Source organism: Trichoderma breve, chromosome 5 (assembly GCF_028502605.1).
Source record: "Trichoderma breve strain T069 chromosome 5, whole genome shotgun sequence".
In the NCBI taxonomy this organism is placed as follows: domain Eukaryota; kingdom Fungi; phylum Ascomycota; class Sordariomycetes; order Hypocreales; family Hypocreaceae; genus Trichoderma; species Trichoderma breve.
In genome coordinates, this window is record NC_079236.1 from 2,996,943 (window position 1) to 3,009,634 (window position 12,692).

Below are 12,692 nucleotides of genomic sequence, written 5' to 3' on the forward strand. Positions count from 1 at the left end.
CGAGCTAAGGTCAACAGAGGGTCCCATGCCTTAGTAGCCAAGTTGCACCTTGTCAAGCCTCCGAGGCTGCTAGGAACCGCCGGCCTAATTTTTTTTTCCTGCCGTGGTAACGGAAGCATTGCGCTTTTTATAACCTCTGCCACCCCCCATCCGCCGTATCCTCTTTTCTGCCTCTATTCCCTCTATACCCAAGTATTCTTACAATGGCTTCCGTCACCCGTCTCAGCAACTCTGCCCTGAGGGCTTCATTGCGAGCCCCTGCCCGGGCCACGGCTTTCAACGCCACCCGCTGCTACTCCGCCAAGGCTCAGGTAAGAAACATCGCGGTTTTTGCTCTGGTCCCCGAAGCTTCAGGAAGACGGGATTGGAAAGAAAAAAAAAGAAACGAAATAGGTTGAATGGAAGCTGACTGTCTTGCGCCGTGTAGTCCCTCAAGGACCGCTTCGCCGAGCTTCTCCCCGAGAAGATTGAGCAGATCAAGACCCTCCGAAAGTAAGTGAAGCCCAATAGCCTCAGCAGAGCCGCCGTCTCCGGTAGTTGCTTGTCTTCGCATTGCTAACATTATTCCCTCTCTTCTTAGGGAGCACGGTTCCAAGGTCGTCGACAAGGTCACCCTCGACCAGGTCTATGGCGGTGCCCGTGGCATCAAGTCCCTCGTCTGGGAGGGTTCCGTTCTCGACGCCGAGGAGGGTATCCGATTCCGTGGAAAGACCATCCCTGAGTGCCAGGAGATCCTCCCCAAGGCTCCCGGTGGCAAGGAGCCTCTCCCTGAAGGCCTCTTCTGGCTCCTTCTGACCGGTGAGGTCCCTACCGAGCAGCAGGTCCGCGATCTGTCCGCCGAGTGGGCTGCCCGCTCCGATATCCCCAAGTTCGTCGAGGAGCTCATCGACCACTGCCCTACCGACCTGCACCCCATGGCCCAGTTCTCTCTGGCCGTCACTGCTCTCGAGCACACCTCTTCCTTCGCCAAGGCCTACGCCAAGGGTATCAACAAGAAGGAGTACTGGCACTACACCTATGAGGATTCCATGGACCTCATTGCCAAGCTGCCCAACATTGCTTCCCGCATCTACCAGAACGTCTTCAAGGGCGGAAAGGTCGCTGCCATCCAGAAGGACAAGGACTACTCCTTCAACTTCGCCAACCAGCTCGGATTCGGCGAGAACGAGGACTTTGTTGAGCTCCTGCGTCTGTACCTGACCATCCACACCGACCACGAGGGTGGCAACGTCAGCGCCCACACCACCCACCTGGTTGGCAGCGCTCTCAGCTCTCCCTTCCTGTCCCTGGCTGCTGGTCTCAACGGTCTTGCCGGTCCCCTGCACGGCCTTGCCAACCAGGAGGTGCTCAACTGGTTGACCGAGATGAAGAAGGCTATTGGTGACGACCTCAGCGACAAGGCCATCACCGACTACCTCTGGTCTACCCTCAACGCCGGCCGTGTCGTTCCCGGTTACGGCCACGCCGTCCTCCGCAAGACCGACCCCCGTTACACTGCTCAGCGCACTTTCGCTCAAGGTATGTTGAAGAGGTATCTGATACGTTGGAAAAAGAAGTTGAAAAGCTAATTCCCTTACAGCCAAGATGCCCAACGACCCCATGTTCCAGCTCGTCAGCCAGGTTTACAAGATTGCCCCTGGTGTCCTGACTGAGCACGGCAAGACCAAGAACCCTTACCCCAACGTCGACGCTCACTCCGGTGTCCTGCTCCAGTACTACGGTCTGACCGAGGCCAACTACTACACCGTCCTCTTCGGTGTTTCTCGTGCTATTGGTGTCCTTCCCCAGCTGATCATTGACCGAGCTGTCGGTGCCCCCATCGAGCGCCCCAAGTCCTTCTCCACCGACAAGTGGGCTGAGCTTGTCAAGAAGCTGTAAGGGATTACGTCTAGGACAGTGAAGCACAAAATTGGTGTGATAGATGGAGTGTTTTTTTTTTCTTGGAGGGCATTGCAATAGGGAAAAAAAAGTTGGGAGATTGAAGCCTATTCGGCAGGCTTGACAGTCGACTAGGATATAGACAGTCTGTGGATGACACAGCGACGGCCAGAACGGCGCTTAATTGTACAATATACGGAACTGTTTAGTTTCCAATTGATGTAATGAGACAAGATGAACTCATGAGGACCTTTGCTGTTGTGAATGACGTGTATTCTGGGTTCACTGATAACGGCTGTGTAAGGCTGGCAGGGCAGGGTGTGGATGGCATTACGATTACGGTCACCAATGCTACGAGTACGAACCAAATAAGAATACTGAGGTCTACCCTTGGCATCTACCATTGTTGATTTGCCGTGACAACGGCGCAGATGAAGCATTCGGCGATTTTCTAGGAAGCACTTGCACGAGCACGGAGTATTATTACTCCTACATGCCTCTACGAGGGATGGAGCGCGGAGGGCGGAGAACGAAACGCCCAACCGGTAGCGATAGAGACCCCGGACCTTGTTAGTGCCAGCAACATGTCAATACATGAGTCCCAGGATCCATCTGCATGATGAGACGCGTTATCTTGGGTATCTCCAGGTACATGCAGCATTGCTCAAACAGCCATGTTGTTGAACAAAATTTGAGACCTTGCTTGGCTCTTAGCTCAACGAATTGGCAGTCCGTCGCGGGCTGGGCATCGCAAATAGGCGGCCCGCAGTGCCCAATGGGTGGCCCGCAGTGCGCCGAGACGGGACATGCGCTTCTTCTTATTCGTATTCGACTGGTGGGGATTTTGCGTGCGGCTAGCTAGCATCAAAGTATGTTCCTGGGCACGCAAACCAACCAAAAATTGATGTTTGCAGCAGTGCTTTTTCTTATGGATCTTTGGGCTGGCCCAGCTCAACAATCGCAAACATTGTTGAGTATTTTTTTGGGTGGCCGAATCCGAAGTTAGTGGGCTTTTGCGCCACGCGGGCCAGACCCCACCAGAGGCAGATGAAAAGTCTCAGCAAAAAAATAGGCAATACATACAACAGACAAATTTGGAGGAATGGGTAAAAAGTTTTATTTTCTTTTACTCCTTTCTTTAGGATGGTCTGTTGCTGTGTACTGCGAATAGTATGGATTGTAGGAATTTGGCTGATTACAGCTAATTGGGAGCAGTAATACGGATCCGGGGCCCTGTGCAAGTAAGCACACATGTGATTGTGCATGAGCCCTGCTTACAAGTAGAAAATCCAATGGAGGGAACGTGTAATGCGCCGGGAGGCTTGATAGGTGCGACGAGACAGGATAGAGATATCGCAAGTCTCACTCGATACCCCTACTGCACTGCACTGCACTGTAGATGGCCAATTCGTGCTGCAAGTATGGATGCAATTGCAATTGCAGCTGTCGGGTGTTTTAATACTTGACCCCTCCAACATCGCAAATCGGAGGGCCAGGTATCCCCAACTTTCCCCCCCAAAAAGCACGTGTAAAAGCCCAACTGCCGCAGTCCCTCGTACCTAGGCACATGTATTTCCCCGTACTGTACCTACCAGCCAGCGCAGCACCAGCACCAGCACAGGCACAGGCACAGGCATTCGGACAATCACGGATTGGGGGCCCCAAACAGCCAGCCAGCCAAGTCAAATCGGTCCTCGGCCCGGTTCCTATCCTGGCCGAACTTTGCTGACCTCCCTTCCGAAGACCGCTTATCTGTTTTGTTCGCATTCCCTCCGATCCCGTTCGACGCATCCTCCTTAGTCAGCCAGCTAAGCCTTGTCGCGCGCAATCCGGCTCTGTTCTAGGAGCTGTTAGCAGCAAGTACAAGTACCAAAGCCTCAACAAACCCCCCCTTTTCCGCCTTCTCTTCTCTCTCCCCTCTCCTCTCTGCAAACTTTCCAAACATCTCCAAACGCCCCCTTGCGAAGAAGCACCCTATTCCCTTGGTCAGGGCCCCTTTCAGAAAAACCATCCAGAAGTCATGGTCGCCGCCGCTATCGAAGCTCCCATCGCGGAGAAGCCGCACTTGGAGAAGAAGCCCATCAAGTTCTCCAACCTGCTGCTGGGCGCCGGTCTCAACATGTTCGAGGTCACCACTCTGGGCCAGCCCCTCGAGGTCGTCAAGACCACCATGGCTGCCAACCGTGGCGATGGCTTCTCCACGGCTTTGGGTCGTATCTGGGGTCGAGGTGGTCCTCTCGGCTGTAAGTCAAAAAACGACCGCAACTCTCTCTTTTGAAAGCTGAAAGATGGGCTAATCTCTTTTGTTTCTTCGATAGTCTACCAGGGTCTCATTCCCTGGGCCTGGATCGAGGCTTCCACCAAGGGCGCGGTGCTGCTCTTCGTTGCCTCCGAGGCCGAGTACTACGCTCGCTACATGGGTGCTTCTGAGTTTGGCGGTGGCATTCTTGGCGGCATCACTGGTGGTGTTGCCCAGGCCTACGCCACCATGGGTTTCTGCACCTGCATGAAGACGGTCGAGATCACCCAGCACAAGATGGCTGCCGCCGGCGTCAAGCCCCAGTCCACCTTCGCGACCTTCATGGACATTTACCGCAAGGAGGGCATCCGCGGCATCAACAAGGGTGTCAACGCTGTCGCCATCCGACAGATGACCAACTGGGGATCTCGTTTCGGTCTCAGCCGACTGGCCGAGGGCTGGATCCGCTCGGCCACGGGCAAGCAGCAGAGCGACAAGCTCTCTCCCGGGGAGAAGATTCTTGCTAGCGCTCTCGGTGGTGGTCTCAGCGCCTGGAACCAGCCCATCGAGGTCATCCGTGTCGAGATGCAGAGCAAGAAGGACGACCCCAACCGACCCAAGAAGATGACGGTCGGCAACACTTTCCGCTACATTTACTCGAACAATGGTATCAAGGGTCTCTACCGAGGTGTTACTCCTCGAATTGGTCTCGGCGTTTGGCAGACGATTTGCATGGTTGCTGTTGGAGATATGTGAGTAGTTCCCTTTCCCCCAACAGATACGCTTTACACACCACAGTTTGCTAACTCTACATGTCAAATAGGGCTAAAACTTACGTGGAGAAATTGACCGGCGATCAGGTCACGGCTAAGCATTAGACGGCGTTTGGGAACAGGGCTCGATGATTGGTAATGAATGTTTTCAAGATTTGGGTTCTTATTTACACGCAAATGATGAAATGACGGTGGTGGGAATAATCTTCAACGGCGGACTTGTTGAGATTGCGTCTCTCGAGTTGGTCTACTCGTTTTATGTTCTTTTTTACTACCTCTCTTCATAAAGAGGACAACCGCCCTCTTGTTTAGAGATTTGTTATTCAGAAATCGTGTGTGTGTTGATTTATATGCACCACTACTTTTATTATAGATCTGCTCTGGAGGAAATATCTGCCGAGTGGAAATGAATGAATACACGTTGGTGATTACTGGCGAACACACAAAGTCCATCGTTCGTTCAATGCCTATTATTTACATGGGTCTGTTCCATGTCCATCTTCAAGCGAGGTGCCTCTACGCCATTACTCCGCATATCAGCGACTGTCTGGTGGGCCATCCCCACGTTTCTGATCTACGTACGGGATTCATCGTGTAGTCGTCGGTAGGTATTCGGCTGACATCTGACGGAGATGCGGAGACCGGCGTCGGACACCGGAGGCAGCCCCGAGCAGTGGCTCGGGATAATTCCTATTTAGAGATTGGACTGGTGAATAGCTCGGCTGGAACATCAGCGTTATCATGTTAAGGTGTTGATATTGGTAATGAATATTAATCTGATGAGAAGGGATTTGAGGGTTCTCGGAGGAGAAGATTTATTCCGATGTGGGATGTATATAAAATCCGAGTATCCGGGTCTGTGTTGTCCGATATAGGCGTTGTATCGTGACGATGGTTGAGATGTACGAATATATTACGGAGACAGTATCTACATGCTTTTTGTAAACCAATATACGGATTGGCGATACGTTGGGTGGTTGACGAATCCGAAGACTCACAAAAGATTCATGTATCTATACTTCTTCCTACTAGATAGCCCTGTATTACTGCCGTGAAAGGATAAGTCTCTATACTTTCTACTTGAAACTAATTTATCACATAGTAGGTAGACGAAACCCCTGCGTATTACTTGGTTACTGTACTTCTTTATTTCAACCAACCATACCTGTGGACCCCTTTTCTTTCCGAGAAGGTCTCTTTGACTCCAACTCTTTGGGTGCCTAGTACCTACTCCATTCCTCGAGGCCCTTCCACAGCATTCTTAACCTCACTCGAGACTTGAAAACTCATTTCACAGCATTTTTGAGCTGTCTCGAAACCTGGCTTTTCACAGCATTTTTAAAATGCACCCAAGGCCTGAAAAAATTCACAGAAGTGTATAAGCTCCATGTATATATTTCTATTGAAGTTTGCTTTTTTTTTTTTTTTTTTTTTTTAGAGTTGATCTGAAGTCACTTATCAAACGGGCAAGATCTCCTTCATATCAAATTTGTTCCAAATCATTGGTTGAGTTGGCTATTGAAAGCATGAATATTCACAGATGAATGATTCCAAAGCAATTATCTGAACTGAACAGGTGGGGGAATTTGGAATTGCTGCAACAACTTAGGTAGGTACCAACGACGAGAGACGTTCCTGACAGATTACCTAATGGCCGGAATATCTTAAAGTCGCTGGCTAAAAGTTTATAGTTTATGCATGCAGCATTTCTTATTTCCTAGGGCCGCTTTTGACAAAACAGAAGGGAAAGAGGGAAAGTCAAATGAGCTTCAATTGAGAGATGTTCGAAATGGCGTAACCTTTTCGCTTGAGCCACAATGTGGCAATTCCCAGGGCGAAAAAAAATGACCAACTGGATTTCGTGGCAGTGCAGGAGGACCTCCATGTGGCTGAGTCGGGGTTTCCAGGCGCCGAGGCTCGTTCATCAGGTGTTGGTTCGTTTAGTCACCCGGACGGAGCATGAGGAATATTTTCCTCCTTGTCTTGCGGTGGCATGGCGGGGGGTGGGATCTGCGCTTGGAGAGTGATTGGCAGGGGAAGAGAAGAGCGTCAAGTGTAGAGAAAATTGTCTGTGATGATGGTTTAGGGCAGCAAATGTAGCGATATCAATACCTGTACGGAATATAACAAGTGTCGTTTTAACTACTAGGTAGCAACACAATGCTGTCCAACTCTAAAGCTCCAAGTCTCTTGGGGACATTCAGAGCTACAATATAGAGGAGCTCGCCCGGATCGCCGGCACCCAAACCATGCATGTGGTACCATGTAATACACGCATGTAAATGCACATACGTGGTCCTGCTGCGCCTCGCATTTTCCGATTCCAGCGAGCTTCCACGAGTGTCTGTCCACTGCTGTAGCGGTTGGCGGCCGCCTGTGGGGGATCCGTTAGGGGACCTGAACCTTTTTGGGGGCTTGGCAGCATGTGTTAGGTACAAATCAAGTATCAAGTGTCGAGTATATATAAAGATTTCATGGAAGCTCGGGAGACGTTGTACGACATCTTTGAAGTGTTGGATAATTGACCGTTGATATCTATTATTCGCCTGAGCAACAAAACCTACCTACATTACTGCCTGACATCTCCTATTTCGCCATCGAAAAGGCCCGTCTGTTGTCGCCGCCGAAGCAGTTAGCAGGGGGGTCATACGCTAAACCACCCCTCCTCCTCTTTAACGACCACCTCCTCTCCTCGCTCACTCTCTCACCTCCTCCTCCTCCTCATCAAACCTCTCGACTTCCTATAGCCAAAAGCTACTCTTCATGTCCGATTACGCTCCTCCCACAGGGCCTCCGCCGCCCAAGGCCCCCGAAGTTCCCGCTGGTTGGGCCGCTCGGTGGAACGACCAGTACAAAGAATGGTATGTTAGCCTATCCATTAATAATGCGACATCTGGCTCTTCGCGACGAAGACTCTCTCAGCCTCCCAACCCGGTGATTCCTCAGCTCACTCGCCTCTCTCAGGTTCTACGTAAACATCTACACCAAGAAGTCCCAATGGGACAAGCCCACCAGCCCTGTCTTCCCTGACGGAGACGCCCCGCCTTCCGGGCCTCCTCCTGGCTACGACGGCCACAATGCTCCCCGCACGTCCGATGCCAAGACGAACCCTTATGGCGATTCGAGCAACAACTTTGGAGGCTCATCATCAAGGCAGGCGCAGGAAGACGAGGATGCTCGCCTGGCAGCCAAGATGCAGGCCGAAGAAAACGCCCGGGCTCGCAGCGCTTCTTCCAACCCTCCCGGATACAACAACTATTCTGGAGGTGCTGCCGATTCGTACCGCCAGCAGAGCACCAGCCCGTACCCTCCCCCGCAAAGCAGCCCGTATGGTACACCCCAGCCGCAGCAGCAACAGGGCGAGTCCAGAGGTCTTTTGGGCAAGCTGACCAGCAAGATCGCTGGTAAGTCTCCTGGCGGCTTCCCCGGTGCCCCCGGCGCTGGCGGCTACGGGGGCTACGGTCCTCCTCAGCAGCAATACGGCGCCCCTCCGGCTCCTTATGGCCAGGCTCCTTCTCCCTACGGAGGAGCTCCTGGTGCCTATGGCGGCGGATATGCTCCCGGATACGGTGCTCCTCCTCCTGCCCCTTACGGCCAGCCAGCCTATGGCTATCAGCAGCCGCAGCAGCAACCTGCGAAGAAGAGCGGAGGTGGTCTCGGTTTGGCCGGAGGAGCTGCCCTCGGTCTAGCTGGTGGTGTTGTGGGTGGTCTGCTGATAGATGACGCGATTGATCACTTTGAAGACGAAGGATATGAACGCGGCTATGGTGAGTGATTTCCTCCTGGTGAAGATGCGAATTTTGACTAACAGATGTCGACACAGACCAAGGATATGACAATGGGTTTGACAACGGATACGATGATGGTGGCGGTGACTTTTAATTAGTGGACTGGGCGAACTAGCTGCGTATTGGTTAACATTCATACCTATATATATATGATGCGTGGCTAGAGGAAAGAATAAGAGCGGTAATTTGTTTGTTTGCCGGATTGGTCTGTTTTTAGCTATTCACAAGACAAAGACTTGATATTGTCGTTTTTGGCTAGGATTAGGAGGACGGCGTTACGGAATAACGCCAATCACATGAAGCATGAAGCTGATGATACAACATAAAAAAAGCACTGAGATTATTCAAAGTCCCTCAGAGCTCTGCCTTGAAATCAAAAGGATTATAAAGCATAGATGTACAATCTCCCAAACCACATCACTTATCTACGTTCCTCCCACTAAGGCCTCATTTCACCTCTTCACACCCTCCTTTTTGCCTGAGCCTGCCAAGTAGGCCGCCATATCGAAGTTGCCAAGCGGGTTTTGACCAGCTTGAGCGTTTCCCATGATGGCGTTCATGGGGTTCTCCTTTTGTCGCTCTTCGAACTCGGCGCGCAGCTCAGGGTCCACTGCCACAATGTTAGCCAGTCCATAGACAGAGGACTCAATCCTATAGAATCAAGGGTTGAAGGTGTAAAAAGACGTACTGTTGTCCATTAGGTATGGCATACCAAAGACAATGCCCATCGTAACCAGACCCATGAGAATCATGGGGTTCTTGAGGATGCTGAACACGGAAACTATACGAAAGCATATCAGTCAGTTCAATCAGTCCAGCTCCATATAGCCTACAGAGCAAAAGACTTGTCAGGGACTTACACGCCGGCCTCTCCACAAAGAAGATCTTGGATCCCGCACCCTTGACGCTGATGCCCCTCGCTCCGCCCTCGGTCTTCACCTGCACCTCCTCGCCCTTGTTCGCCCACTCATTGCCACGATACGTCTCCCACGCCTTGACCTCGCCATCCTCGCCGACGTCGACCCGCAGCGGGTGAAAAGCCTCGGTGGCGCAGTGCACGTCAAGCAGGTACGAGTCGGCGGTGACGTTGTGGAAGTTGAAGGTGTTGACCGTCGTCAGAGGGGCCTCGAGGCGCTTGTGCAGGCTGGACAGCGTGGCGTGGGTGCTGGGGCCGAGGAGGAACGGGTTCGGCTTGGCGGGCAGGCCGACGGTGATTGTCAGCTGGGCGGCGCTGAGGGCGGCGAAGGCCAGGCTTAGGAGGATCCTCAAGTCCATGGCGGGAGTTGCATTTAGCTTGGATGTTTGGACGGGAAAGATGGATGACGATGGTGGAAAACAGATGGCCTATCTAGTTGGAGGTGGGATTGATGGAGTGGCTGGTGCGGGATGTGTGTGTGGCTTAGTACTGGTTTCCTCCACCTAAAACAGCGAGCAGCTAGGCGCTGTGAGGCTTGCAATTGGTTGAGCGCCACAGCAATGTATCTTTGAGCTTTGAGCTCCTGTGGACCTTCCAGGTTGTCTGGAATACCTACAGCATTTATTTCTTCATTCAATTTTATATTTGTTTTTTTATATCTCCATCTTTCATACAAATTAGAATATCATGAATCGCCAGTTCCCTGAGATGGTCCTATGCCTTCCGCCCCCGGACTCCATCCTCTGCCCAGCATCTCCAATGTCTCATCTCTGCTCTTCGAATTGCTTAGCCTAAACACCATTGGCCGCCTAATATCTCTTGAAGATCTCGATATGCCATCGTCGGTAAATCCGAGCTCACTCAGCCCATCCAGCTCGCCAGCTTCATCCACGGCATCTGTTGGTGGATCTGCTTCAAAGACAGCTTCGATGTCGCCATGTGGGTTAAACCCGGTGAAGCGCCATCTGAGCAGTTGGTTCGACTTGACGCTGCGAGTTGATTCACCAACTTTGAACAAATTGCGCTCATACAGGCTGATAAATAATAGAATGGGAAAGTTCAGAACCCGGACGATGGCGACGTGGACGGTGTGAAATGTGCGTGCCGAGACGAGAAACTTTAGGGGTAGCATAAAGATGAGCGCCAGAATGTTGGACGGAGGCGGATACGCAAAGATGGCATCGCTCCTCACACATTCAAAGGTGAGTACTGCTCGACGGAACTGAATCTCGGCAGCTTCAGCGGCCACAATGCGCGAAAAAGTGTTGGTCAACACGGCAACCAAAATCGTCAAGAACAGCGTGTTGCCCAAGAATGCAAATGCTACGATGAGGGCAGGGCCAAGGACGACATGGAACTGCACAGACTCTTGGATGCCCGTGCCGTCGAGTCCGAACCAGATCCACAGAAGCCATTTGGCGACTGTATACCACTTGGGCTCCGAGCCTTGGCCTGTCATCAAGAGCCACTGCAGTGCCAGGAAGAAACCTCCCACGCACCACAGGGTGAGAAAGGTCAGCACGAGAAAATCCTTCATCATGGCATGCATCGAGATGAAGACGATGTTGTCTGGCATGAGGCTGAAGGCAACCCGCGTGAGCAGTACCGGAGCTGCAACGCACAGGATATGTAGCGCCGCAGAGTTTATGCCACCTGTATCTTGAGCAACGGGTATAATAACATCATATACTCGTGCGAAAAGATAGGCACAGAAGATGACTGTGAATGTCACGTCCAGAAATGACCACGTCTTTTGAGCGTGGACCGCCCATCCATGCTCGATGATGGCCGCAAACTCGTCGAGAATCCATCCCAGCGAATAAATGGCAAACAGACTCTCATAGAGTTTCAGAGAGCTTGGGCTGCCTCGATTCACCATGGTCAAGATGTACAGCCCCAGCAACACCATGAACTGTATCGACTCGAGCAAGCTCCTCCACTTTGGGACGATCAATCGGTAGTGGTCCAGCAGCGGCGCCTTGCGCGGATCGTACAACGATACCGGGTGATGCTTGTAATGGTCCGGGAGGATATCTACGAACGATATCGGCGTGTATACGACCAGCCCCTCGTACACTGCATTCACCACTCGCAGACACGCCGGCGAACTCATCATTGTTTTGCTCTCTGACAAGATGGCCAGCTCCAGCGCCGTGAGCTTTCTCTCGTTGCCGCCGCGCTCCTGGACTGGCCAATGCGTATATCTGCCGGCCCGGGCGACGTCTTCGGGGGCGCCGGAGAAGGGATCGAAGCCTTGCACCAGGACGTTGGCTAGCCGGAGCAGGCCGGCGCTTCCCGCCTTTTCAGGGGAATTGACTTCATGGAACTTGCGGAGGATTTTGGTGGCGACGATTTCGCAGAGAGTTGCTCGAGCGCTACTGACGCTTTGGTGTTTGGCGGCGGTTTGCTCTTTGAGGAACTGGAGACGGTTGGCTAGGAGGCAGTACACTATCACCCCATCATGTGAGCCATGGTATCCGGATTTATTTCTTTCTTGAAGATGTGTCTTTATTCAGATACAGAAACATGGATATTGATATGATCCAACAGGGGCGCAGCGACTTGCAAATACATGGCACGAGCGAAGGGTGTTAGGTGAGCAGACCTATGGACATGTCATCGGGGTCATATAGCCTGTCTACTAATGGGCGAACCACGAGCGTGTTGACCCGTGGGCTTGTCAACTGGTCAAGGGTGTAAGGATCCTCTATCGAATTGTTAATCTACTGCTGCAGGATTGATATATGATGAGCGCAACTCGACTTACCAATGCTGGCAATGATGAGGGCTCGCACGCTTGATCATGCACTGACCAATTAGCATGCCGTTTACAAGGAGAGCTTTATTGCTGATAAACCAGGATGAATGATAAGAAAACAGCGATACGAATGCAAATGCAATTATTCGTTGGCTTGAATGGCTCTTCCATTATAACATGCACTCACCGATGGATAGAAGTAAATACGTCTGGAGGCTGTAAAGGCTGGTTCTCATCAGCAAAAAAGCTATCCGCTTCGGTCTCGACAGCCTCATCAATGTCAGGCATGGCTGCGCTTAAAGCATCGTCACCACTGTTCATCTTGCCTCTTGCTGAATAA

At 51.9% G+C, this 12,692-nt stretch overlaps 5 protein-coding genes across 5 annotated transcripts; 3 read left to right on the forward strand and 2 right to left on the reverse strand.

The window, feature by feature from the left end:
• Positions 1-203: 203 nt before the first annotated feature.
• On the forward strand, positions 204-1,878 carry T069G_08548 (uncharacterized protein; the record flags this gene model as incomplete). Its single annotated transcript, XM_056175758.1, has 4 exons — positions 204-311; positions 428-492; positions 581-1,518; positions 1,580-1,878. The coding sequence occupies 4 exons, from the start codon at positions 204-206 to the stop codon at positions 1,876-1,878; spliced, it is 1,410 nt and encodes a 469-aa protein (XP_056026707.1).
• Positions 1,879-3,898: 2,020 nt separating this feature from the next.
• T069G_08549 (mitochondrial carrier protein domain-containing protein) lies at positions 3,899-4,995 on the forward strand (the record flags this gene model as incomplete). The annotated part of the gene is made up of 3 exons (XM_056175759.1): positions 3,899-4,121; positions 4,197-4,869; positions 4,941-4,995. The coding sequence occupies 3 exons, from the start codon at positions 3,899-3,901 to the stop codon at positions 4,993-4,995; spliced, it is 951 nt and encodes a 316-aa protein (XP_056026708.1).
• A 2,658-nt stretch (positions 4,996-7,653) lies between these two features.
• On the forward strand, positions 7,654-8,772 carry T069G_08550 (WW domain-containing protein; the record flags this gene model as incomplete). The annotated part of the gene is made up of 3 exons (XM_056175760.1): positions 7,654-7,751; positions 7,855-8,657; positions 8,702-8,772. The coding sequence occupies 3 exons, from the start codon at positions 7,654-7,656 to the stop codon at positions 8,770-8,772; spliced, it is 972 nt and encodes a 323-aa protein (XP_056026709.1).
• A 358-nt stretch (positions 8,773-9,130) lies between these two features.
• T069G_08551 (uncharacterized protein) lies at positions 9,131-9,953 on the reverse strand (the record flags this gene model as incomplete). The annotated part of the gene is made up of 3 exons (XM_056175761.1): positions 9,131-9,288; positions 9,367-9,459; positions 9,539-9,953. The coding sequence occupies 3 exons, from the start codon at positions 9,951-9,953 to the stop codon at positions 9,131-9,133; spliced, it is 666 nt and encodes a 221-aa protein (XP_056026710.1).
• A 326-nt stretch (positions 9,954-10,279) lies between these two features.
• T069G_08552 (uncharacterized protein) lies at positions 10,280-12,673 on the reverse strand (the record flags this gene model as incomplete). The annotated part of the gene is made up of 4 exons (XM_056175762.1): positions 10,280-12,042; positions 12,200-12,301; positions 12,362-12,390; positions 12,540-12,673. 4 exons carry the CDS (start codon positions 12,671-12,673, stop codon positions 10,280-10,282), a joined length of 2,028 nt encoding a protein of 675 aa, XP_056026711.1.
• Between the last annotated feature and the right edge of the window lie 19 nt (positions 12,674-12,692).